Source organism: Dermacentor silvarum, chromosome 10 (assembly GCF_013339745.2).
Source record: "Dermacentor silvarum isolate Dsil-2018 chromosome 10, BIME_Dsil_1.4, whole genome shotgun sequence".
Taxonomy (NCBI): Eukaryota; Metazoa; Arthropoda; class Arachnida; order Ixodida; family Ixodidae; genus Dermacentor; species Dermacentor silvarum.
Genome location: NC_051163.1, coordinates 65,291,772 through 65,319,139, shown reverse-complemented (window position 1 = coordinate 65,319,139; position 27,368 = coordinate 65,291,772). Strand labels below are relative to the sequence as shown.

General features: G+C 45.8%; 2 protein-coding genes across 3 annotated transcripts in view; both read right to left on the bottom strand.

Moving 5' to 3' along the window:
- LOC119465900 (protein capicua homolog) overlaps positions 1 to 12,193 on the bottom strand; it is a 36,247-nt gene extending 24,054 nt beyond the window's left edge. Inside the window, exons 1-2 of one of the 2 annotated variants that reach the window (XM_037726373.2) lie at positions 11,921 to 12,193; positions 1,855 to 2,012 (exon numbers count right to left, since the gene is read on the bottom strand). In XM_037726373.2, the coding sequence (XP_037582301.1) occupies positions 1,855 to 2,012; positions 11,921 to 12,018 (256 nt within the window). In that variant the 5' untranslated portion in view covers positions 12,019 to 12,193. The remainder of the gene's footprint in view (positions 1 to 1,854; positions 2,013 to 11,920) is intronic. The other variant, XM_049656983.1, reaches the window with a different exon arrangement.
- Positions 12,194 to 16,507: 4,314 nt separating this feature from the next.
- LOC119465898 (constitutive coactivator of PPAR-gamma-like protein 1 homolog) overlaps positions 16,508 to 27,368 on the bottom strand; it is a 66,060-nt gene continuing 55,199 nt past the window's right edge. The window contains exon 16 of the mRNA XM_049657941.1: positions 16,508 to 23,319. Coding sequence (XP_049513898.1) covers positions 23,118 to 23,319 — 202 coding nt within the window. The 3' untranslated portion in view covers positions 16,508 to 23,117. The remainder of the gene's footprint in view (positions 23,320 to 27,368) is intronic.

The following is a 27,368-nucleotide window of genomic DNA, read 5'->3' as shown; positions in this document are numbered from 1 at the left end:
AAGCTGGAATGTCGCTGTCTCACCGAAACACGAAAAAATGTTAGCATATGGGGGAGAATATAGGAAGCGCTTTGTTCCCACTTTGTGCAGGTTTAGTAGCAGAAAAAAAATGACGATTTGGAGCAGATTTTGTAGCAGTCAACAATGATGATTTTGGATGGTTGTTGGCCGGACACTATTCCTGCACGTCAAAAATGGTTCCGATGGTATCGGCACACATCATTGTGAACCTGCTTGAAAAAGAAAATACTGTGTATCCCTAGCAGTAATTCAAAGGATTAAATTCTTCTATCTGCTTCAGAATAGTCGGTTAACTCTTAATCCGCAGTAATACATGCAACCACTAACCGGCAGTGACAAGGCACCGGCATGCCAAATCATTAACTCCGTAATTTGCCTGGACCAACACCTTTAAGTATTCCTTGTTTCCTCGCACAATACCATATAGCTTTTTATTAACACTGAAAGCATTGAACATGTCGACAGCTGAACATGCGACAGTTGAAAAATGCTGTTTGCTCCTTTTGTATATAGTTTTGGTGCAGTGTTTCTGAAATTGCTATTTATTTTCCTACAATTATTGCATTGTATTTATTCCTTGTTAATTTTGTTTTGCTTGTCACGTGCTTATGCATTTTTCTGTTTTTCTTTCTGTACTTCTGCCCCTCCTGCAAGGGCCCCTATAAGGCCTGCAGTATTTTCTAAATAAAAATAAGGACACACAAAGGCACAAGAAAACCCTCAGCAACATACTCCCGTGGTATGCAGAAAGGCCCTTGGAGCAATTTCATTTTAGGTTTAACGTTACCTAGCTAGAAAAATTGCAGAGATACAAATCCACTGCATTACGAGTGCACACAGATGAGCGTGACACAGCAAAGCGCTACTGTATAGACTCGTGTAAGGGCGGCACTTTTTTTTTTTTTCACAATTTTGACGAGGTGCAGCTCTTACACAGGACTGAATTATTCTAACCATTTGGTTCGGTCCCGTCTAAGACCGCTACTTGATGGCTCTAGATACTACTATGCCACTGCTAGATGACTCTCGCCATGCAATAGTAGCACGCGGAAGTATGCAGAGTGCAAAAATTCGCCCATGTGCAATGCTCGGCATCGGGGCACCGAACGCCATTACTTCTCCGCTGGAAGTTTTTTGTCCCCAAATTTGGGCTGCCAAGTTGAGAGTGTGGCCCGTACACAGGTGCAGCCCTTACACGAGTCTATACGGTAATAACGTGCAATGAGGCAAGTTTCAGTTTGTTGAGCGCCACGTGGCGACACAGCCACCGTGCCGAACGCGCTAAGTCTGCGCCGTCGGTTTAGGAACACCTCACCTACCAAGGCTACACCGCCCGTACGAAGTGCAAATATGAGACACCCAAATAACCAGGAATTGGCAGAGCGCACACTACTAGGCCCGACAGGACTTTATCCTAAGCTACGCAATAACCGCTGTAAAGGTGCGTACAGTTTCTTAATAGTAGAATGCGAACATGCGTGAACGTGTTCCCTTTTGCTCATTTAGCTTTACGAATGGCAGGAGACGCGATGAAATCTTTGCATAGGGTGGTGGCGACCACCACCTGGCTTTGACCACAACTCCTCTTTGAAGTGGCCTCAGAGATGGCGTGGCGCGGCTCGTCTTGAAACAGCTTTGTAGAGCGCTTTTTCTTGTTTGTAGCATGGACATAGCAGCTTTAACAGAATGTAGCAGACTGGATAAATCGTGGCAGCAATCCGACCACTGCTTTTTGTAAAACTTGACAAGGCATTCGTGAAATTGTAAAACGAGCCCCAATTCATAAATTTTACAGAAAATGCTGCAGAACTGGTAGGTATGCATCACCCTCACCCATGAGCCCCTCGCTCGAGACGTAGGCCGAGTCCTTGCAGTCGGTAGACGCCTCGTCACCAGAGCTTGTGGAGGCCCCACCGACGCCGGCCATCGGGTCCGGACTCGCACTTTCGCCAGCCGAGCCCCTGCGGCCCATCGCCACCATGCTGGAGCTGCTGGAAGACCACGCATGGGTAAAATACGTTAGATCTTTACGCATCCAAGGGAAGAGGCCCAGTCCCCTATTTCATCATTTAATTTTAATACCTTAGAGGGACACTAAATAGAAACACTGAATTAGTTTAGAGTCATAAAATATTCTTGAACAACTCCACTTTCATTCATTTCATGGTAATAGGTTGATTATTAGAAGAGAAAATGATGGTCAAAGTTTGATTCTTGAATTTCTCGCTGACACCCCAGGACTGGTACGTCAGCGTGACATGACGAATTGCAAATGGTTTTTAACAGCGGAGCTGTTGTAGGTCGAAGCTGTGCCGTCCATCCGTCGGTGTCACAAAGGTCACGTGGCTAGAAGAGGATGAGAGCCCCACCGGGGGAGGGCAGGTCACGTGACCAGCAGAGGAGGAGAGGTGCACTGGGAGAGGAGCGACCAATGAGAGGCCGAGCTGGGCGCGAGGAGGAGAGGCGATGGGTATAACAGGGCCACTATTTTGTAGCGATGCGTTATGCTTTATTCTATACTAGTCTTGTCATCCACCGCTCACGGCCGGCTGATCCCATTGATAACGTGAGCGTACCGTCGCTCTGACCACTGACCAAGTGCGAAAAGGCATTAGCATCGAAAGGGCATCACTACAAAATACCAGCCCAGAAGGTGTTTCTGTGCGGCGCGCCCTTTCGGATAAAGCGCAACGCGCAGAGCTGCTGCCGACGGAATCCGCGTTCGCGCCAAACGCAGGCGGTGTCCGTGACTGCAGCTAATGCCTCTGGCGCCTGGCTCGTCAGGTTTCGATCACAGAACTGGACACTCGTCGAGTAGCGTCGGACGTCGCTGTCTCCTCTTGCCTCGCAATGTTTATATGTAAGTTCGTGTTGTAGATCTGTGTTTACTTGTGTTTACCCAATTGCATCACGTGCAACACATGCACATGTAACATTTGTAACACTCGGTGTAACTAACACAGCTACACTGTTTGAACATCTTCATGGAGTGGAAGAGAGGTGTAATTTTTTTTTTTTCACAGTTCAGTAAATGTTCTTGACACTTCTTAAGTTCAGTGCTTGGCTCTTTTAAAAGGTAATTTAGTCCCCTCTTACAGATAAAAATTTAACTGGGCCCGAGCAGGCGGCCTCAAAATCCATGACATCACAGAAGGCTGGTGCAAGAACGTCAAAGAAGCGTCACCAAGCGCCTGTCGTTAGTGTGCATCTTTTCTGGCGTACCAAGCATCTTTTCGCAGCATGAGCAGCGTTCTTCGTATTGTGGAAGGGTAATTTACTGCTAAAATAATTTTTCTCTTTAGTGCCCCTTTACGGACCCCCTAGAAAGCAGGTCATTGGGGAGTTTTATATTTTGTGTACTCTAAGTTAGGGGATGCAAACCACCAGTCTTACAAAAGAATGCAAAGAATACAAAAGAATGCAAAACACCTACAATGAAGTTTGGGTTTTTGTGTAGGCAAGGCCGCTTGAGAATGCTATTTCTAAAACTCCCGGTTAAGAAACTATCAAAGGCAGGCAGTGCCACAACCTGTGCACAAACCTTATGAAATCGCTTTCATTGTCAACTGCAATTGCATTACAGAGTGCCTCGGAAAATGCAAAGTGCAGAAAAAAAAAAGACTGATTTTACCTACAATTAAGAAATACAGATAAGTTAAAAGCATTATTAAGAGTTCTGCTATCATAAAAGAAATAAAACAAGTGGGCTTACTTTCGATTTCATGTGATTTTGTTGGATGTAGGTATATTTAATCACTATGACACAGCACTTGTGTGTCTACTTTTTGTTGTCTTTTTTTTTTTTCTTCTTTTAATGTAGAAAAATGGGGAGGTTTGGCTCTCCAGTGTTGGCTATCTTAAAACTCCAAGGACAATACTCGGGAATAAAAAAAGAAAGCAAAGAAAATATCAACAAGCACTACAAACATATGCCACAAATATGCTGTGTCCTCTCTGAACTACAAGCTTTCGCAACAACGATAACGACAACAGCAGCAACGGAAGAGTGCAGAAACTTAATGTCACTCCTTCTTGTAATATTACGTGCAAAGCAGATCTCCCCATCTGATGCCTAACAGAAAAAGTGCCATCAGAAATGTTTTAAATGTGTACAGTTAGGCAGTTTTAGGCGCCACACAAAATTACGTTAACTTGCACTCTAGCTGCCCAAGCGTACCCTAAGTGATTAGCATTGTTCACACAAAGACACTTCATTCTCACGAGTTGCGACACGTTGACGGCGACTACTTATCAGAGGGGTTGCTAACCCTTAGCACATTATCAGCTCTTTCAAAGCTAATGCATTCTCTGTGGACCTGCAAAGGTTTGCCGATGATAGGCCACTGAACTTTTACCCAGTACCCGAGGAATTATTTCCCAAATGACACTCATACATTGGTGACTTTGGACATATTCGCTGGCAAACTTGGCAGAGAATTTCGCAGCCTCACAGTGAACATAGCAGGAACAAAAGGATAAAAAGCAGGACCTAACATAAAAGGTAACTGCTTCAAGTTTCTGCCATCAATACTACCACAAAGATGGTGCTGAGCTATAGTGAAGCAAATACCAAATTAATTTCCACGGAGAATGCATTGTTTTCCCTGAGAGCATGTAAAGCAGTGCATTTTATTCCTTCAAAGGGACGCTTTCAGTGCAGACCTTCAATAATTTGTGCTTGTTTTTGGCACCATCTGGTACTGCACTTGTGTCTTTGTCAAGAATGTTAACTACATTCTGCTAAAAAATGCCCTGGCAGCAGAAGGTTCTCAGCAAATTGTTCATACGAATACTGTCAAGTATGTCAGCTACAAAACATTACGACAGGTACAGCCTGAGGCTGGGAGTTGAAAGGTTAAAGCCAGGGGTGGCTAAACTGCGGCTTGAGCACTTTTGACTGTGGCACACAGCTCTTCTAGGGTCTATTAGCTGCTCGCAGCAAGCCATTCACTCAGGCATTCACTGTAATTTCCAATCAAGATATACGAGACACTGTGCTAGCTTTTATTAAACCAGTTAGTTATAAGAAACTCGTGCATTCGCTGTTCTGGGACACTAAAGCAATGTTTCCTAGCAGGGAAGGCATGTAGTCAAAAGGCAGTGTATATGTACCTGCAAACTTAATTCGTAAAGAAACCCCCCCAAACATAACATTGGAAGGGTGGACTGTGGGTTGGCACACATTTTTTAATAGTTTACCTTGTGTATGCCTCCTACACCTTTTGTGGGAGGCATACACACTTTATTCGCGATTATTTACTTTTAGATGCAGCAACACGCTGGTTTTAAGATCACACTGACTTATTCAGTTACTCTGCTGTTGCCACTTCTGCTTGCTTCAAGAACTCGTCTAAATAAACTTGCTCAATGAAAGTACTCCTCTGGTGTCCTTTCTTTCACAATCGATCGGAAGACTTTCAAGTGTATGTTCACAAATGTATTTTTTCACAAAACCTGACGAAACATTTGTGAAACCTTAAAACAAGCCTGAATTTGTAAACTTTATAGAACATTTTGAAGAGTTGGCAGATACGGTGAGCTTTTGTGGCTCTTTGAACATGTCTGTCTGGACACTCCTGGTTATAGCCATGCCCTTTTCTTTGAGACCCCATGAACAAAAGCAATGCATGCTTGCATGTACAGTTGCTATCAAAAGTTTGGAGACCACGATACCAGCAAAAAAAATTAAAATATATTCAAGCGTAGCTGCGCGGCCTGGAATTGGTTTAATGCATTGTATCGGCCAAACAAGTGCGCGTACGTTTGTGCACTTGATTTCAGCCGGAATGCCCAGGCTGCGAAACAAAAATGAAAAATCGTGGCACCTTTGGTCTTTCAAACTTTTGATCGCGATTGTACATAGCTGCCTGCAAAAGCACTCATCCACTGGCTTGGATAAGCGGCAAGAATAGACAGCTCTCGTGCGGTGCCCTAATCATGCTGCAAATCTGTTGCCAAGTAACATTGGTTGTGTGGGTGAAGATAAGGAGACGCCAATAAGACCAGAAGTTTGAGATGGTTATATCAGCACAGCCTCAGTTCTCTCACTTCAGTTTTGTAACTACTTATGGCTATTATTCTTACAGCAACACTAACAATTATACGTATCTTTAAAGCCACAGACTTGTCACTATCGTCACCATGCTCCTATGGTAACCTTATGCATATATTGAAAACTAAGTAGAGAAAAAGTTTCGATATTAGCAGAGAGACTTTGGTTATGTTTGAGTGGCCATTTTTTTTTAACCAGACTTAAACTATGTATGTATGCGGTACAATCAACAAGCTCCCCCAGTTGCCTGCAATGTGTTTGCTTGTTTACAAGACGTGTACATTTGCACCAGTCTGAACATCATCTTTGGTTTCCATTACATTGCTTTTGAGTCGTGACCTATTGGGATAATTTTGACTACGATACTACCACTTACATTAACGAACATAGAACTGACCTCAGCAGCAAAGGTTAAAGACAAATACGCTAGCACAAAAATTATTTATCGCTAATGTCAGTACTTCAGAGTGTTATGTGTGTTAAATGAGTATTTATTCAAATTCCCATTACTACGCAGGTGATGCAAGGTAGGCGGTTGTCTGGTGAAACATATGGATGGACGTACGTAACTGTCGAGAACAAAAAGAACCCATGGCAGCTAAAGCTGCAAAAACAACACCATAAGCTAGGAAGTTCCTGAACAGGCTGTCACGATGAGTGCCTATAGGAGCGTGCATCAAGCAGCTGCCGCAAATGCCGACTATTATTAGCGCAACTAGCAGTGGCCCCATGCAGCGTACTCCCGCAGGCCAACCGGAGGCAATAAAATACCTCGCATGCCACGTCAGCTAGACCTAAAAGGAAGCGCTTCTAGGTCACCAGCTTCGACAAAAAAGTAACACCCCAACGTGCGCAATTGTGATTGCTCTAATTGAGACTCATTACACAGCTGCGTCGAATTTAGGAAAACACGAACTAACATGTGAATTTCATTTGCAGCTCCGGCATATGTATCTAGAGTGAACATGTGAATGTTACAAAGATGCCTTGGCTCAGGGCCAACGCCTGATACATGTTAACTGCAGAAATGCTCTCACTAGACAACTGTTAAGTTGACTGTAACAAAGTATGTTGCTTTCAAGAAGATTAAAAGTGATATATCAACAATTGACTGCTGAGCGCTCATCCTCAATTAGTCCCTCAAATACTTTTAAAAAATTTTCAAACTTTGAAAAAAAAAAAAAAACAATTTAAACACTGAAGGTCATAAATGTTACATTGTAACTCTACAACCAAAACCGATACCAGGGGTGTATTCTGTATGAGTCCACTTATTGGACTGTCCATTTCGGCTGCCGTCTATTGGCTCTAGCAGCACGAGTGAGAAGGAGACTGGCCGGCTCCTTCTCGCTCGTGCTGCTGAAGCCAATCGTGACAGCCGAAGATGACAGTCCACTAGGTGACTCTTACAGAATACCCCTCCTGGATTCCATAAATTACTCTGATTAGTTCAGTGTACTTAGAATTTACATGATAGTGCTAGCTTGTGTACCTGGGTTGTGGGAGAATCGTAATTACAAATGATATCTTGGAGCACTATGCAATATACAGGGTGTTTCACAGCGAACACTATCAAAATTTATTTAAGGTTGCCTGTGGCAGATAGCCCAATTCTAGTTAATGAGCTGGTCTACTCGAAGAGGCGGACATTACTTGCACAAAATATTGAAATGCATAATCAACTAATAAAAAAAAATCCACTAATTAAGTTTTTAACTAATTACCTGATGGCCCAAATTGCAATTTACAAATTGTAGCCGTGGAGTTCGCAAGATGGATCCATTTGGAACGAATTCTCGCGATGACACCAGTTTCGAGATATTAATTCCCGAACTTTGCGGAGAAATGCATTGGCGTTCCAGTTAAGTTCTTAACAAAGCGTCGCTTTATGCATTGAAGCACGAAGTTAACTGGAACGTCAATGGATTTCTCCGCAAAGATATATCGAAACTAGTGTCATCGCGAGAATTCGTTCCAAATGGATCCGTCTTGCGAACTCCACGGCTACAATTTGTAAATTGCAATATGGGCCATCAGGTAATTAGTTTAAAACTTAATTAGTGAATTTTTGTTAATTGATTATGCATTTCAATTTTTTTTGCAAGTAATATCTGCCTCTCCGAGTAGACTAGCTCATTAACTAGAATTGGGCTATCTGCCACAGGCAACCTTAAATAAATTTAGAAAGTGTTCGCTGAAACACTGTATAAAATTAAGCACCTAAAAGTTGCTAAAACACAAATTTTCTTTTAAACGCCACACTGAGTGGTTCTGAATTTCACGTCTATTTGCACAGAGAGAGCTCAAGGTAAAGATAGACGATGTTTGGATGAGTAAAAATGGCACAGTGCAAAACAACGGAAAAGTGCATGACAGATGGCAGTGATATGACTTTGTGTAATCATATGTCACTGCATCATCTTTGTGTGTTTATTGCTTTGGCCATGCATATTAAATGATTGATCTGGCAATTTTTGCGCAGTCCCTTTTCTAGACAAGGCAAGGCTTTCTCTTCAAGTACTACTGCCATGACATTTCTTACTTGTCTTCCTTTGCATTAAACGAAGCTCTAATTCTTCTAAAACCTACAAAAAATACCGGCAACACCAGAGCGCCCCAAATAGTTAACTAGGACACTTAATTCTACAAACAAGTTTTGGTTTCAGTACACAGGAAATGATGTGTTACAAGTTCGCGATACACTGGCTTAAGCTGTTCCTGTGGTTGCTACGGCTATCACATGCACAAGCACAAGAAACACGTAAAGCACACATTTCTTTTTATGAGCAACATCATCATACCTGCCCTTACAGCTACACATGAGAAACATTTGCTCTGTGTCAAGGCATCATGATAATGTCAATGAAGCCAAGTGCGACATTTCACGAACCCTCTCACGCCGCAACTTTAGTGTGAAATTAAAACACCTTTCAAATGTCTACCAACCTTCATACTTTCCAACTGTCATACATTTACCCGCGAGACGATTGTGGTAGAATTTCTAGAACTTCAAAAATGTGTCAGTAATCCTTTTAGAATGTGGGCGATGAATTTCAAAAATGCAATGTCCAAACGCTGTAGTATTAACTGTTTACAATAACTGCCAAAGTGAAATCGAGGCAACTAAACCCAAACATCAGGAAGAGTGCGATTGATTAACCAGGAGGTTCCAAAAAATTATTTAAATGGTGACTGCTTGCACCTATGCAAAATGAATTACCACATTACCCCCCCAGTCAGCTAACGTTTATTTTCGATACGCAAGTTTGAAATCGACTTTAGCTTTCCTGTTAAAAAACAAGTTCAGGTGTAAGATCACTTCTGCCTAGTGAATTTTATATAAACTTGGCATTTTCTGTTATACCGTAAAGCTCTGTACTTTCTACTATATTGCGAAGCAATCTGATGAGCTCAGCTGATGATTGATAAGGACAAAGTATATCTTGACATGCTCATTCACACATTCACACAAAAACGACTGATGAGGCAGAAGGCAAGTACCATTCCGGGTATTTGAAGTCATTTATTTCAGTTGGTGAAAGCTGCCACGTAGGCATACTACGACGGGGCTACTTCCAAATGTATTTTCATTCATTGCAACCGCATGAATCCACCACAACGAAAATTAACCTGTGGTAATAAGCGCAAGTGAAAAACAAACACTTATGTACAGCCACAATCAGACTTAAACAATGAAGAGACATCTACAGCAGTTAAACTGTAACAAAACACAGGCTGTAATTAAGGATCAAACATCGAACGCATTAAGCTAGCACATTCGAAGCAACCCAAACAGAAACCTCCAGCACCCTTTTCGATTGCGATCGAATTTTTCGATCTCCATTGGCTAATTTGCACAAGCTGTGGAAGATCGAGAGCAAATCGCGGTGGATATTCTATCCCGATCGGGCAAGGGCTACGTATTTCGCTCGAATTTGTTCTTTACTTAAATTTCATACTAAAGGGAATGAAGTTTGACGGTGTATTAACTCTAACGGCAAGCGTTCAAAATCGACTTCAACCCGGAAAAACGATAGGCGGCTCAACGTCGAGGCCAAGAAACCGCGCGAATGCCAGTCGCGACAATCACGAGGCTACTGGAAAGGAACGCGAGAAACCTAACTGGACAGGGACCGAACGAGGCGCAGGCAGCGAAAGGGGCTCATTTGCATAAGCCAACCCGGGAAGCAGACGGACACAAATAAAACCACCGGGCCGCGGCGATTACAGTTCCACGTCCTTGGAAGAGTGGAGCGCGTGCATGTACTACGACGGCGGTCTCGAAACGCGCGCTCAACGTGGTAAACAACCTCGAAAACGAACATTCCCCTCCTAGAGCCAACATTCGAAGGGACACCGGAACGCTCTCTCGCCGTAAACAACTCCGTCTGTCTTTTCTGCCACCTCGCGGCCGCTTCCCCGTACTGATCTTCCGCAAATTATAACGGAGCTGCCGTTTGTTTCCATAAAAGTCAACCGAACAACGGATGCGGAGGTGGGCGCGTCAACAACAACGGTCGCGATCGACGCGAGCACTGGCAGAGAAATGCATCTGCAAGAAGCGAACCAGCAGAGATGATCGGAAGAAAAAAAAAAAAAAAGAAATAACGATAAAGAAAACGATTAAAACGAGTCCGGCTTCCCCCCTACCCTGGACACGGGGCGGCCAAAGTTTTTACGGGGCACCGAGAACATTTTTCAATGAAGATAACAGGTTCAGCTAGTCTAGCCTCCACACCCTCACCAGCAGCAGAGCTCCCCCAACTGCGCCGAACCTGAACCGCGGCAAGCGCAAACACACAAACGCAAAACGGGCGGTCGCGGCGACGTGAGGGATAAACAACGGCGCGCGCTGCTCCAAAACGCGCAACGTTCGGGGGGGGGGGGACCTGGAAAAATAAGTTTGAAGCGCCATGGGGGTCACGTCGTGACCCTCGTTGCTGCCTATTTAGTTCTACGGCCTCAACAGCTCGCAGTTCTCGTCCCCCTCGAGCCGAAAGCACGGCAGCGTTCGCGCAGGCAGTATACAGTGGTCGGAACATGTGTTCGCTTTTCAACCGCTCGTCGTCGCCGGATCGCTCTGTGCAAAGGCGTGACCCGCGGCGCGAGCGCGCGTCCATCCACAGCACGAAAAACAAACACGCAGACGTCGTCGGCGCCGAACGCACGGCAGCCTTGAAGTCTATCGCTGCGACAGTTGCTTTTTTTATCGCAGCGATCCGCACACTCTCTGTACTACACAGGGCCCGTTGTTTACGCGGCCGGGCGCAACACAGAAGGCGGCGCCGTTCGCGCCCGTTCGAAACGCGCTGCATGGGATGCGGCATCTCGGTGTCCTCTTTCCGAAGCCTTTCATCGCGTTTGTTGTTTGTGAGCACGCGTGCGTGCTTCGGTTTGCGCTGGGCGTGTGACGTTACAATGCGCGCGCGCCGGATGATTGGAATGACAGACCCGATTCTTTTTCGAGCTCCGCGCGCTGTGCCTGCTAGCGCGGGGGTCAACGGCACCGATCGCGAAAAGGCGCGCCCCGGGCCTCACTTTTTTCCTCGATGCTCCCGAGACACGTAGCCAGCGAAAACGAGGCCCACCCCCCCACTTTAACGAAGCTTTCTAATTCCGGCTGGGACACTCGGAACCAGATTCGCGGAGAGCGACGATTTTTTTTAGCAGTTTCGCAAAGTACAGTACAGTTCCGAAAGCGCACTATAGCCCGCCCCCATGGGAACGCCGCGGAATCGGCCCGTGCACGGGTCCCGGAGAAAGAATGCCGCAAGTGTGTCGCGCCGCGCCGACGAGGAAACGGAATGCGCGGCTGTCGCGAACGCCGTGCTCGAAAGTAGGACATACCAGGGCTGTCGTGCTGCTGCAGCGGAGACGATGTTGTTTTGATAATGAGAATGACTGAGGAGGCTTCCGAACTGCTGCTGCTTCTCGACGTTGAACATCTCGGCGGACGCAGTTCCTTCCCGCGGCCGGAGCCCTGGGGAATTCGCTCTCGTCCAGTGTATTTTCGTTGCTCTACCACATCGGCGTCCACGGCAGCTCCGAGCTCCAACGGCGCGCGACGCACATGCGAAAAGTCAGCTAGCGCTCGGTTTCATACATTACGCTCTCGCCTTGGCTGCCATCTTGACGGTGACGTCAAAACCGCACAACAGGTGGCGGCACCTCCGCAGCAGCTCTTCCGCCGCGACGGCGCCCGAGTTGTTTATGTCGTCGGTCCTTTCGTTTATCGTCAGCTACACAGCTTGGCCGGCGTGGCCGGCATCGTTTTCTTATTCGGGAAGTGTTTTGCGGTTAGCGCAGCACGGTGGCTGTCTGGAAAGGCGACGGTTGACACCCTGAGACGAACCGACAAGGTACGCGCGACGAGTCCTTTTAAAAATGGCGGACTGCGCGGAGAGTCTCGCTTCCGTGCCGTGCATAATCGCGCACAAGTTGTTTATACTTGTCAGGTGCTTGCCAGTCCGTATTTTTGAAATAAAGCGAACAGCCTAATTGGTTAATGTCTGTTTTATTCTGCGCTCTACTCGACGAGACGAGCGGTCGAATTGATTCGCCGCCGAGCGTTCGCGCAAGCGCAGTTCGACCCCTACGCGAACCAGGTCAAACGCTACGTGCCATCACGCACGTAAACAGTGGCCGCCCGTTGACACCTCGTGGCGGTTTCTCGGGCTGCTTAGGCCTACGGTCTTGCACGTTCTAATCGTTTTAATATTCCCGTTAACTTTCCGGAAACGGTGCACGAAGCGCTTTCGCTTATAATGAGCGAGTGCGTTCTCCAATGGGTGCACGTATGGCTGCAAGCATATATATGCAATGCTCACAGCGCGAACGCATGCATCTGCCCACTGAATATATATATACATATTTATAACTAGATCATTGCGGTACTATCATTGAGATCATCGTTTCTTGCAGAAGGATTTTCATTGCTCACACGTTTGAAATGGGAACGCAACGTCAAAATTATTATCAGCACGGCTTCGATACTTTTTCACTTATTCGCCTGAGTTTTGCCCTGCTTGAACAAGTGTGCAAAAGCGTTCGAGTGGATAGCTGCGTTTGAATTTATGATTTAATGACTCGTAACTCGGCGCTTGTTCAGGGCTGATTTCCATAAATCTCGAAGATGTAACCACACCTGCCACTAGCCATCGAGTGAATGAATGGCTTCGGATGAAACGCGCATAGACGATTGCTAGCATTACTTTTTCCAACTTGATTGCGGTACGTCTTTTTCAATGTAGACACAGATGGAAGACTTTGCAATAGGTTAAGCAACTGTATGACGATATACGGCCTTGAAGAGAAACGTGGCGAAACTTAATGAACAGCAGCTGTTGCAAAACTCCTCCAATGAGACAGAGAAAAGACCATATTATGACAGTTTTGTTTCAGCGTAGGCAAAAATCGAGGCCTGGAAATGACGTAATTATTGGGCGTTTTGTTTTCATGATATCTCAGTTCCAGGGAGCTGCTTAAATTTATTACATGGCTGTACTTTTTCCTTCCAGGTGCTGCATTTTTCTCTGCAAGAACTTGAGGGAAACTACTGCAGCATTTTGGGCTATGTGTAGTAAGATAATCCAGGCATCGGTCACTCCAAAAAAGGAAAATGCATTTCAAACAGAACTGTGCATATGGTGCATTATTACTTCTAGCCAGCATTCTGATTATAGTTTTCATTAAATGTATTAATAAGACCCAAATGCATAAATGTAAAATGCAAGTTAGTCCTACAATACAGCGAAGAGGCCTGGTCTGCTGGTTCATTAAAGACCAAGTTCATGGCATGGTATTATATCAGCAGCTGTGGGGTTAGATACTTATTTATGCAAACAGCACCATCACGTAACTAAGCAAAGAATACTTCATCATTTGCCAAAACCAGAGTTCCACTGTTATATTTAATATCAAGGGTGCACTTTCTGAATATTATGGCAACAAACATTCCGAGCTGCCTAACCACACTTTGGTTTTTTGAATTGCACTTTGTTGTTCCCAAATTAAACATCCTGGCCACTTCGAGGAAAAATCTTATGCCAAGCAAGGGGCATTGAATCCATACACACAAGCTTGTAAGTGCAGGTACAGCCAAATCAATTTAGAAACAATTATTACGCAAGATACATGAATTCAAATGTTAGATGCAAATGCATAAGTCTCGTGTCAAGAAAACGACATTTAATATACACACGCATGCAGCTTATAAGGTGCAGCCTTGAGCAGTGCGACAGCAAAGACAGAATCAGTTTCGAACTAATTGTTAATTGTGGCACATGGGTTCAACATTGACATGTAAATGCTTAAAAGTAGCTTTCCTGCCGAACATTTATGTTTCACGTAGACTGATCCATTGGTGAAATAAAGCAAATTTGTGGATAGGACACAGGAAAGGGGCACAGTGTAGGTGCTGTCCTGTTATTTTGTCCCATCCAAAAATTTGCACTGTCCTTTCACCGGTGTAAACAAACCACTTTGCCCAGATTTCCATTCTTGCGAACCCTGAGCCACTGTTCATCACGAAATGCCCAGACAGTAACTCGTGCAAATTTTGTCGCTTGACAAAGTTAAGGCATAGAACACCCTCTGCTAGCACAAGGACAGTTTCTGCATGCTACCCCAAGTCAACTGGACTCCGATTGTACTTGGAACCTGACAACAACGAGACTGCGAGTCTGTGGGGCCACATAGGCACACCCGGCTGGCCTTGTTGCCGACAGTTTAATGGCTCCTGTTCCAATAACAGACAAGCCACGTCAGGTTAAGAACCCGAAAGCAAATAGGAGCTGTCGACGAGCAACTGCAACCTGCTGGCAGGCGAAAAAAAAACATTATAGGCCAATGCTGTGAAACAGAATTCGGACTAACAGTCGTACTGCACGCAATAAGCCTGTATCCTGCCCTCGTTAGACGCAACAGCCTGCATGCCCAGTGCCTGTCATGTCAATTTCAATGAAAAATTAATAAAGCGCTGTGATCGGTCAGCTAACATGGAAGTTATGGTCAGTACATGGATTTTTTATGTCTTTGATGCCAGCAGCTTCAAACATTCTTGCGATGTTATTTGCTACACTTTATCATTCTAGACTTCCAAGCACTGACCAGTTTCCAAACACGCCAAGGCAATTAGTCCCTGCGCACATGTGTAATCGTTGTGATTTGCTACATTTACGATGCAACATTTTGTTAAAAATGACCAATTCGCAATGTCACAAAACCGTTTGAAGCCAGACGGACAAAGTTCATGAACTACAAATCATTACTATGCTGGCTAAACTCGCATACTTGGAGATCTTGTAGACACTAGAGCTAGAGTTCTCTCGAGTAATTTCTGTAGAAAACCGCACGAGTCGCAAAAGTTGGGACATACAGACCTTGGACTCTCAAAAGTGAAGACGTATGGACTCGGCCGTCTTCTGTTCAGAAAGCCACTAGAACACTGCTGTGCTTTTTATAGACTGGACTCTGCATTCACCCTCCAGTGAACACTTGCTTGCATCAGTTCTATTCAGGCCTTCCTCCTTGCTTTCACCTTTCCCAGTGTAGGGTAGCAAACCGCACGCAACATGGTAAACATCCCTGCTTTTCCTTTTTTTTGCCTTGAGCTCCTATGACCTCAATTCTTGTGGTGGAAAAGATGAAAAAACTTTTAAAGAAATGAACAGACAGGAAAGAAAAACAGTTTTTGCATCTTTTCCACCGTGAGAAGTGTGAACCAATTAACCCAACAAGTAGCAATACATTATAGGCCTATTGATCTTCAGATTTCACCGTTCTCTTGCAGACTTCTGCCTCGTGGGTGTACACATACCAGCGTTATGACTTTACCATCATAACTGACATATGGTGCATGACCACAGGTGTTAGGTGTGCTTGTACTTGGGTGGTACCAAGGTTGGAGTGGCATCCACTTCACTGACCTGCCTGGCTGAGGTGTCTGCAGTGGTCATCGTTCAACTGAGCACCCTCAACTTCCAATCCCACAGTTTGATAAGCTTGTGAAGTGAAATATAGTGTAGCATCTAGCACTGCCACCCACTCGGAAACCCTTTGCAGTTTAAAAATGATCGGTGTATGCAGCATGTTGAAAACGTTGTACCCTCTTGCCAACAGTTGCGTTTCTACTGACACCATTCTGAACAGGAAGAAGACAAACTTCTACACTGTGCTACATGTCCATTCTAGCAGCTTTCTGCCCTTTTATGCATTCATTACACACACCCCACATCCTTGACCGAACGCTAGATTGTCAGACTTCACTTATCACACAAGACTTAGATTGCATTCCAAAGAGGACAGTAATCTTCATCTCTGCTGGAAATGTTCCTGCATAAAAACCAGGCATAAGCAAATTGCTGAAATTCCACCTGAACTTGGTGAATGCACACGATGCACCTTACAGCACACGTGGAACTTGAAGAGTCGCCATTGAGGAAAACAAATCAGTTTTATTCACAAAACTGGCAACACATGAATTACATCCCTCTCCAGAGACCAGCATGACGACGCACAACTGCCGACGCGCCGGGCATCGCAGCGACGCCTGCTCACACAAGATGCTTTTTTTTTTTGCCATTCTCGGCGAAGTTGACTCCAACACGCGCCATGCTCGCCAACACAGACTGCTTGCCGTTAACCAACTTTCAACCCGGTACACACTCCAATTTCAGCCCTGTTCTTTGTCGCACGCATTTCCCCTCCCGTACCTAGGCCGTTTCATCCCCAGTTCACTTTGATTCCAACTTTATCCCTGCCCCAATTACAAATTGTCCCCTCCTCGACACAAATTTGTCAGTGCCTTCTGTGAACCTACTAAGCCAGCCCTCTTACTGAAAAGGCTTCTTCTGTTGCCTGTTCTCTGAATCATCCTGCTCTTCCTTACAATGGAGAAAGTGTAAAAAAAAAAAAAAAATTTATAAGGACCATGCGCTGCAAGAAAAAGAAGTTACAAATTGACAGTAATGCGGGCTTCGGGGAAACCCACGCAAGACATGCAATCGCATACAGTAACTGCAGTTATGGTACGCGGTGACGCTTATTAAATCCACATTTTTTTTTCTCCTCCCAGTTCTTTCTTTTTTCGCAGCTGTAATGCGGCCTTCCCCGCGACACTGATTAATGTTAAGAAGATACACTGCTTATCAAGATAACTGGTTATCATGGCGTAATAAATGCTCGTGCCAAAAAACTGACAATTATACAGACAACCCACTTACTACAACACGTTGGCCTAAAGAAAAAAATGAAAGGGGCAGACAGGTTAGTAAGGTGCACTCCGAGAGAACAATAACCAAGGAAACATGCTATATATGCAGAAAATTCAACGACGCCTTGCTCCAACCTGGCACTCTATGGCACATTGGCTGGTGCACTGCCGAGAGCTAGCGTACAGGCCTGACTGAATTACAGGGTTCCCACATTAGCCTGAAAATTTTGATGAGGCATGTTGCTAGAAGCATGCGCAGTGCCTAGAACTTGGCCACAGCCTCAGTTCAAGTGGAAAAAGCGAGACGAGTAATACCCCAGTCACACGAGGCACGTTCAATAGCAATTGAGCCCAATAGGGATCCATCTTCTCAATCTCGATTGGCTCCTTTATACAAACTGCGGAAGGGAGCCAATTGCCATAGAGAAATTTGATCCCGATAGGACTCAACTGCAAATGAAAGTGCCCCGTGTGATTGGGGTATAAGGCCTAAAAAAGCAACACTCAACCCATGAGCCAAGCATTGCCAGGGACCCAAGCTCTCCTCCCTGCCAATGCTTCCACATGAAAAGAAAACTACAGACCAAAAAAATTGCAGGCTACTTGTTCTCCGATTGTACTTGGAACCTGACAAAAACCAGACTGCGAGTCTGTGGGGCCACATAGGCACACCCGGCTGGCCTTGTTGCCGACAGCTTAATGGCACCTGTTCCAATAACAGACAAGCCACGTAAGGTTAAGAACCCAAAAGCAAGTAGGAGCTGTCGACGAGCAACTGCAGCCTGCTGGCAGGCGAGAAAAAAAATTAAAAAAACGCATTATAGGCCAATGCCGTAAAACAGAATTCGGACTAACAGTCGTACTGCACGCAATAAGCCTGTATCCTGCCCTCGTTAGACGCAACAGCCTGCATGCCCGGTGCCTGTCATGTCAATTAAGAGGCTTGCTGCCAGTGTTATCACGACGAGGCAAGCACACAAGATGGGGGAAACATTGTGAATCACGAGCGCAACACACGTGCAACAGAGTGGGTTGAACCTGTTTTTGTGTTGGTTGACGGTCGATGGCTTCTCTCCATATTTAAAATCAGAAGTTTGGTTCAATTTGACAATGTGCCTAAACGATAACCACTAGGCAATTGCCCCACAATGGGTTTCCAAGCCAAGAGAGCTAAGACAGCTGCTGCAGAGCACAACTACAGCCCGTTTCAACTGGACAGGAAATAACGAAAAAATTCCACAATGGCCTGCTGAAACATGCGATATACGCACACGCCCAAATGCAAACTCATTACGAGTTCCGAGAACATGCTTCACAAGCTGCTTCCTGTTCTGCTTCCTTCACAAGCTGCTTTCTATTCTGGGCTCACAAACAGCAGCAAATATTTTTAAGAACAGTTTCCTCCATTTTGTGTGCAGCCACATCCTGACCAACCCACTGCGCTGTGTTTTGGCCAGAAAGCAAGCTTTTTCTTTCCACACTGACAAGCTTCACAAAGCACAAAGATTTACACTGTTTGCTAAAGGGTACAGCACTCACTCAGTGCTAGGGTCACGATAGCCTACGAAAGGCAAAAAGTCAGCAAGCAGATTAAACAATCAAGAATGCAATACTGCAGAAGTACATTTGTCTAACAAACCGATATAGTGCACCCACTTGTAATAACTTTTTTTTTTTTCCCACAGCACATAGTGGCAAATGTTGGTGCTCGGTGTTAACTGCTACGACACGAATTTTTTTTACTCACTCTCTCCCGTGTTTGTTCACTGCAGCAGTTTCCTAGCACAGATAATAATAATGATAATCATGGTAATAATACACATCTCAAACATGCGACCGCCTAATGGTGCCATGTCCTGGCATGCATATCAAAGGCGCTAGGCCCGGCGTTACGCAGACAAACACCAAAAACTCATCTCAATATAGTGGTACATTTATGGGCATCGAAGCAGTTTCAGCAAATGAAAGCAATCAGATGCGAATGCTGCTCGACAAGTCACTGAAGCCTTCACTACGAGGACCAAGAAACAGTCGCCACTACAAAATGAACACGGCTTCAGAAAAAAAAAAAAAAAACTCGACTGGCGCAATATGGGAAGGGGCAGCCGCTACCCGTTAAAGCACAAGAGCGCCAAAAGCAGAAACTAAAGGAATCAAAAAATAGGAGCTGGTCCTATAGCAAAGCAGTGAGCAACTGCCTGACACATTTACACAAAAGCACTGAGGCTACCTGGCTCCCCACCTACACTCGATCTAGCGTTAAAGTAAAGCTAGCTTGGTGCCACTGGCAGACGCCGCTAGGTGTCGTCTGCACCAAACTTTTCAAGAAGTGAAAAGCTGCACTTATTGCAGGAAGTGGGAGTTTAAGGAAAACAAAAAATGCAGGATGCAACAAGCACATTGCCCCTGTCCAGTGCAACCAGACGGGCTTACAAAAGAGAGAAAAAAAAAAAAAAAGAAAACGATATTTTAAATCGCTCATGCAATTTCTGCTGCGGGGCACGGTGAAAGGGGGCGGTGCGTGCAGTCGGGAGAGAGCACCACTGCTGCGGCTTGCAGTCGCGCCGGCTCGGTCTTCGCTTCGCTGCTTGGTGCCAAGAAAGGGCACTCGTCGAGCATTTTGAAGAGGCAAGCACCCGGAGACCCCAATACCCATCCGCATTAAGCATGAAGTCTGGTCATCGCTGTGCGCAGGAAAAACGGGCCTGCTCAGGACGCCATGTTTTGTCATGTTACGTTACGTCATCTACCGTCGGCTTTCAGGTGCCCAAGGTCTCTTAAAAGCGCCGGGCTATGGGCAGTCTCTTAAAAGTTGCACGCGTGCGCGACTGTAAAGTCTTGAAGATTGCAAGACATTTTCGCCTCCGTTTATTTCGCGACACGGAACTCTGGGATGAGCTCCCTTGTTCTTGAAATGAGTTATGCGCGGAGTACCTTGTCTACGACATTTAGTAGTAGAAGCAGGATCCTTAGTTTGAAAGGTGGTGACACTTTTGTCTTGCCTTAAAAACGTTGAATAAAAAAATTGGGTGTGGGGGGAGGGGTTGCGGACGAACAGCCCTTTGCCTCTCAACAGGTTTAGGGAAGAAAAAAAAAAAAAAAAAAGACTGTTCCCGTCAAAGTTCTGCAAGCATGGTGTCTCAAGCAGCAAGTTTAGTGCCATGTTGGCGCTTTTACGGCGCAACTTCATTTCTTTGCTTCAGTTTTTTTTTTATTTCTCTCTTTCTATAAACTGAGTAAGCATTCGTGTCTTTGATCATCATTGTGCAATGGCTCTGCCGCATGCAACAGAAAGCCAATGCAGTTATTGTTGGAAAAAGGCCATAGCTGATGGCTCGTTACCTAACTCCCTGTCAACTTTGAAACAATTGGCGGTGCTTCAGCTGCCTTTTGTGGGTGGGAGGCTAGCGTTTAACAGAGAGTCAAGAGGAGTGACGTTGAACGAACACTGGGGCTGCCCGTTTCTTCCAACCGAGAAAGAGGCCCCACCAGTTTCTTTATGTCATCGCAGCCCAAAGGAAAGTAATCTAGAGTCGTCGCCTTTGCGAGAGCGCCTCGCAAAGCTGCTGCAACCAAAACCTCCCGAAAGGGTTCCGGAGGAAGTTTTTCTTACGTTTCTCATTTTGCTATGGTAGTTGCACGTACCCCACAACCCCCCAAAACGGGTGGGTGTTGTGGGGACGGTAGCAGGGCATTGATTGCGCGATCATGCCTCCACAGTGTTTTTTTTTTACGCTGTAGCTTTTTTTAAAAAAAAAGCATTTCCCTTTATCCCTTCTGTTCCTACGGTTTCGCTGGTTTTCTGTGAAACCAAACGGCAGAGAACAGCAGCAGCGGTAACCACTGCCCCAAGGCCACTTTAAAACTAAGGTGGCGCAAGACAAACAATTACCTACTGTTCAAAGGAAAAAAAAAAAGAATAAATACAAGACACGCTCATTGCAAAACTCTGGTGGCCATTAATACCAGCCTGCGCATAACCATTGCAATCCCTCCTTCCTCCTCGTCTAACGATGCACAATCCGCAGCCAGTCGGCGGCAATCTTGTTCCCAGTTCTCACCAACATTGCTCCGATAAATATACACCTCGCAAAACCTAACAAAGAAAAAAAAAATAGTCTAAACACTGTACACAGCACGCCGTACGCCGACGCCAGCCCGCCTCTGGTGTCTGGAACTGTGTCTCCTATGCTGCAATCACCATTGAAGCTGCAGTTTCATTTACGCAGTGTTCACTACGCCCAACCACTTCAGCGTTTAATGTTTTCTTTTTCAGAAGAAAAGATTTTTCTCCGATCATTACCAGCCTCTACATACCGAAACATTTTCAGTTTACACGATTCTTCCTGCATCTACATGCAACAAAAAAAAAACAAACAAAGAGGCAACATTATTAAAGGTCTGGTGCCAACGTTAACAATCGAGAGATGAGCAGTACTAAGCGCGGGTTCTTCAAAACACAGGCTTCGTTGTAAGACCCACTATTCAATCAACACGACCGACATTATTAGCTTGTTGGGAAGCCGCAGCTCATGAGGGCAACGAGTACAAAACGTGGCCCGACCGCCGCTAAATTCTAATCGGGGCACAGCCCCACGCAGCATAGGCTCGATGCAGTTGGTACACAGCAACCAGAGCAGACGACGCGGCTTATGCAATATGGCGCAGCGCCAATGCGAGTCCTCGTTTTCACAAGAAGTCCTTTGATACTAATGAGTCATCACTTGATCTTCCAAGTCCACGATGAGTTCATAAAAAAAATAATAATGGTCGAGTAGTCGTAGATAAAAATCGTCTCACTTGTTCACAGACACACACACACGCACACAAGTTCATCCCCAACAAGTCCTCGGTGATGCCGTGTGTTCAGGTACGATGTGGCCCACACCACTGGTCGGCACAGCCGAGTCGTGTCCAGTTCACACGTGCAATAACAACGTTGGGGAGACTGTTCCGCAAGTAAACAGGGATGAGGATGACAAAGTGGAAAGGAAGTTGACACCATATCGCTCCGTGGGTCTCTATGGCTGACCGACCTCCCACGCCGACAGTTGACTAAGCAAAAGACTTGCTAAAGCACAGATTGTAGGTGGCGCTAAGACGGCACAAGGCAGGGAGAACAGAAGTTTCTTCACATTATTAAACGAAGCCTAACCATAAGCCACAGAGTGCAATTTGGTAATTACCTTGTAACAACAAATATTCAGTGAAGTAGCAAGAGAATCTGACAATGAAGTTTGAAGATTCATTCCACAGGCGCCAGATTGATGTTGAGAGGAACAGATGAAAATGTAGCCAGTACCGATATCTGCACTATCACCTTGTGGAAACCACCTGCAACATCAGTGAGGCTGCACGCTGGCAATATGCACAGCCACGTGTTAACACGCTTATCCAGACAAGAACTTGCAGGAGGCAGCATTTCTTCTTCTTTCATCTCCACCATGGTGTCAGCGGTCAACGCAACAAAACTAATGAATGCTGGTCACACAGCTTGCATCAAACGGCACAAAGGATCCCACTATCAGTATCGCTGATATCACAGGCGGTTATCACAAGATGGTACTGCAAGCAGCATTGATTACATACTCACCTGTACCTATAGGCCTCACTCCATATCTAGACCTACTAACAAAATAAAAACGAATCCACCAAGTGGGGTAGAATGTTGTCACAAAAAAACTTAGCACTAGAGAAATTTCGGGACGAGAACAGCGGAGGTTTAAAAAAGCAACAGGAAACTGTCAACAGTGGGCTTGATCAAGGCAGGTCGGTCAGCGCACTAGTGACCCCCAGAGCGCATGCGGCAGCTGCTAGACTCTTGCTGGCGGGCTAGACGGAGGCAAACTGTTCCGAGGCCGCGGCAGCTCCGTTGGTGCTAAGCGGGCCGTCGGTGTCACTCTCGGTGACGGTGGCGCCCGCAATGAGTAGGGTGGGTGCGATGGCGGTGGCCGCAGGGCAGTTGTTTTCATCCGAGCCAGAAACGCTGGTTTCCAGGTCCTTGGCCGCCAGCTCGCTCACCTCAATGGTGCAACTGCAATGAGGTAGAGGGCGAGTGTAAGAGAACAGTCGCGTGCGAGCACGCCCACTATGACTCGCCCCTACTCAAACTCGGCTTAACTCGGTGACTCGCGGCCACTTGTACTCAACTCGCTCAAATTCAGACCTTCTCGAAGTTGGCTCAACTCGTGAAGAACACCTTGAGGGGCTAGTTGGCTCATCCTAGAGGTTGGATTAAGCAACATTTCGATGGGACACACAGACGAGAAACACACACAACAGAGCGCTACTTGCTACTATCGATTCATTCCCTCGTCAGCGGAATAAATACGGGAAGATACTCAATGGGGGAGAGTGACAAAAACCTTTACAGAAAATACTTTACAAAAAAGGGCCATCCATCAATACCAAGCGTGCTTTGTCACATGATCATTTCGGGTGCACTCGACATCGCAAAAAAGGAACGAGGATACAAAATTGTAGATTAGGGCATGAGGAAATCTATTTCTTTTGCATTAAGGGAGACGGAGGGCATGCTTACGCACATACCTCCCATTTGCGCAATCTCAGCAGTTTTGATAATCTTTCGTGTCATTTGCTTGCCATCTTTGCTCACAACCTTCCATTTCTTAAAGAATGGCCGACATCCTCAATCTCTACAATGTATCCCAAGGTGTCCGGCGTATCCTCTTGAAACATTATAATCATGCTCCTTTAATCTTTCGTTCAGACATCGTCCAGTCTGTCCGATATACTTGAAGTGGAATAGAATATACCACTCCCTCAGTGCAGTCGACAAACTTCTGTTTTGTGTTTCACACCCCTGGGTTTACCTCTGCACACATGCTCAGCAATTTTTCCGGTGCGGAAAACACCCCTTTTACGTTCTATCATTTACGTTGTGCTTGGACCGCAAGGCTCCCCTCCAGATAACGGTGCCCTGGTTCAGATTTCATTGAGCAATGATTGTGCCACAGATACTAATAGATGGAAAGGATAACCTGCCGCCGTAAGCCTGCGTGTTTGCTCCTGAAAGATGGCAGCAATGCTACGATGGTACGATTTTTGTAACGCGTTTGGGTTCGACTATGGCTCGTCTTACGACCTTCAAATGGCACGAGTTTGAATGGCAAAAGAGGCTTATATACACGCGGTTCATATTGCCAACAGCAATGACTCGAGCCCAGACCTACTTTGAAGTCGGGAAACCTAATTGACCCACCGTCTGGCTCTTCACTTGGTATCACCAATGGTTCAAGACACTCTGAAAATTCCGTCTAGGTGTGTCAACGGCAACTGAGTTTTGTTTTCATCATTTCCCACATTTATTTTCTATTCTCATTTTCCAAATGTTGCGCAATCCAACCTCTAGTATGCCATACCAACACACCCAGTGTTTAACCTTGGCAAATTGGTACATGATTTACGTAGGAAATTACTGTGCTAACGCAAGGGAAGGGACACTACACCTGAAGACACACAGAAGCAGTGTAAACTTTTTTTGCATTAGTGCAGTACTAATTCCCAACGATATTTGACAACTCGCTCAAGACTCAAACTTGCGCCCACTAAGACTTACCTTGACCTACTCACTCACAGGTTGGTCCAATGGAGCCTACTCGCGAGTCAGTTTGCCAACTTTATGCATGCGAGTGGGACTGCTGTAACTTTTTCCCTTAACGCGTTACTATGTTTTGAGGAGAGAATAGGCTGTGTACACCCTTCGTCTGCACAGTGACAGGCACATGCCTGCGATTCCAGAAAGCTTCCATTCATAGTTCATACACATTCCATTCACACTAAAAAAAACCAACCCCCCCAAAAAAGCAGGGTACTTTGCGGTGCTATTTTATTTATTCAATTTCCATGAGAAAAAAGATCCGACAGTGGCCTAGTTGGCTGAAAATACTTTTAAATTTGTGTGAAAAAACTGCTAGAGGACTGATGCCATTGATCTGAGCAAAGATATTATCGGTGACAATTGACACCATTGGCAGACTCGAGACGGCACCTTCCCACATGCGATGCGGCCACACATATACAGTAAAACCTCGTTAATTCGACCCTTGTTAGGACAATCGGAGCGTTCGGTCTGGTCCTCTGGTCCCAGCAAGCGTATGCATTATTTAATAGCACCAAACTCGTTAATTCAGATGCATTTGGCTTCACAATAGTTATTCCGGACAACCCTCCAAGCGCAGTGACTGCAGAGTGCCGAAAATGTGCATTGCAGAAGAGCAAGAGTGGCGCTAACATCCAAACGAAACTAAGCAGCGGAGTCCACATCGAACCGCACGGGAACAACAGGAACGAACGTTCATGCTACTCGTGCCTTTATTCTTGCATTCACCAACGCGTATGACACTGTATTGGCTGTGTGCCTCGAGAACTGCGTAGCTGCCATCCATGATCACATCGACAGCGACCACAGTTTCATCCGCAGCAGTTGCGGCAAACAGTACAGTATCATATAGTCGAACCCATTTACAGTCGAACCTCGATATATCGAACACGGATATATCGAATTATTGCCTATATCGAACGGTTCCTATATCACGCGGGAAATCGCATGCATTTTTAATTTTTTATGTCGAACGATGTTTGACGCATAATGGATATTTCGAACTCGGCCACCCCAGACCGCCTGCGCTCCGTTGACAGGCGGCGAGCTTTCCCGCAACACTCTCGAAACTAGCGGCAGCGCGGTGGGCGTTTACGACCACTGCACACATCGATGGCGCCGAGAGCGCCACTTGAACGTAGCGGCGTGCGCACGCCGCATCCTTGCAGCGTCGACGGGTCGACGCACTGCACTTGTTGGACTAGCTCCTCCCCGTTGTCGCATCCCTGGTCGCATCGATCGTTGCGCTCGTAGCCTCGTTGTGTTCGTGTGTGCGGAGTTAGGCCTGTCGCACGTCATGGTGTGTGTAACGATGGCTGCAAACGCTAAGAAACGGACGACTCTGACTTTTGCTGCTAAACTAGAAGCAATCCAGCGCGTCGAGAATGGCGAGAAGAAGTGGAGCGTCGCAGAAGCATTTGGCATACCAAGGAGCACATTGAGTACGACAGCACTGGTACAACAGCGGAGCTGACGGATGTGGAGATCGTCGCCAAAGTTACTGCTGAGCAGCCAAATGAAAACGCTGCCGAGATGGATCCCGCAAGCGCTGATGATGCCCCGCTCCCTACATCAGCTGAGGTCATAGCTGCTCTGGCCCTTGTGCGCCGCCACTGCGGCGCGATTGAAGGCACCGGCCTATCACTTGTGGATCGCCTGGATTACATTGAGGACGCAGTCGTCAAACACGCCATTGCCAACAAAAAGCAGGCTACCCATTTTTAAGTATTTTAAGCCGACGCAATAAATGCTTTGTTTGAATCCTCAAGTGAGTACTTACTGCACCATGATTGGTTCATTGGTTGTTTTCCACAAGCTTTTGACGCATTTTTTACTTGATTTTTTAATATCGAATTCTGGATATATCGAACTAATTTGCGATCGCCGCGCTGTTCGATATATCGAGGTTCGACTGTATAACAAACTTGATAGTTTCACGAGAACTGGTCGTTATATCAGTAGTTAATTATATATATGAACTCGCCCTTAAAAATGCTTCAAAACTAACCGCACTGAAGCTGGCATCAGCAGTTACAATTCGGCAGCATTTTGGTCCAAAAACCACACTTTCCGTGTCATTTTTGTTCCCAAAGCGTTCCCGCACTTAGCTGCAAACTTCAGTTAGAAACGTCCATCAAAAGAATGACATGCGGCATCGTATAGCTCTTTTAAAACGGCGAACGTTCCGATCACCTGTCATTTCGAAACTGCAAGCACAGCCACCATTTTTTATTCGAGAGCTTGCGATATATTTTGCTACTAGCTGTGTTCTTCTGCACACGAGAGCGAAGCGTTCTGGTTGGTTGGAAGCGTAAACTTCGGAAACTAGTGCAACATGTCGCCATTACGACTGCGCATCAGCCACACAAGAGCCATAAAATTACGTCATCTATGTCGCTTCGGCTTAAAAAAAAAAAAATGCGATGTTTGAAAGGGCAAAATGTCACCTAACCGTGATCTCC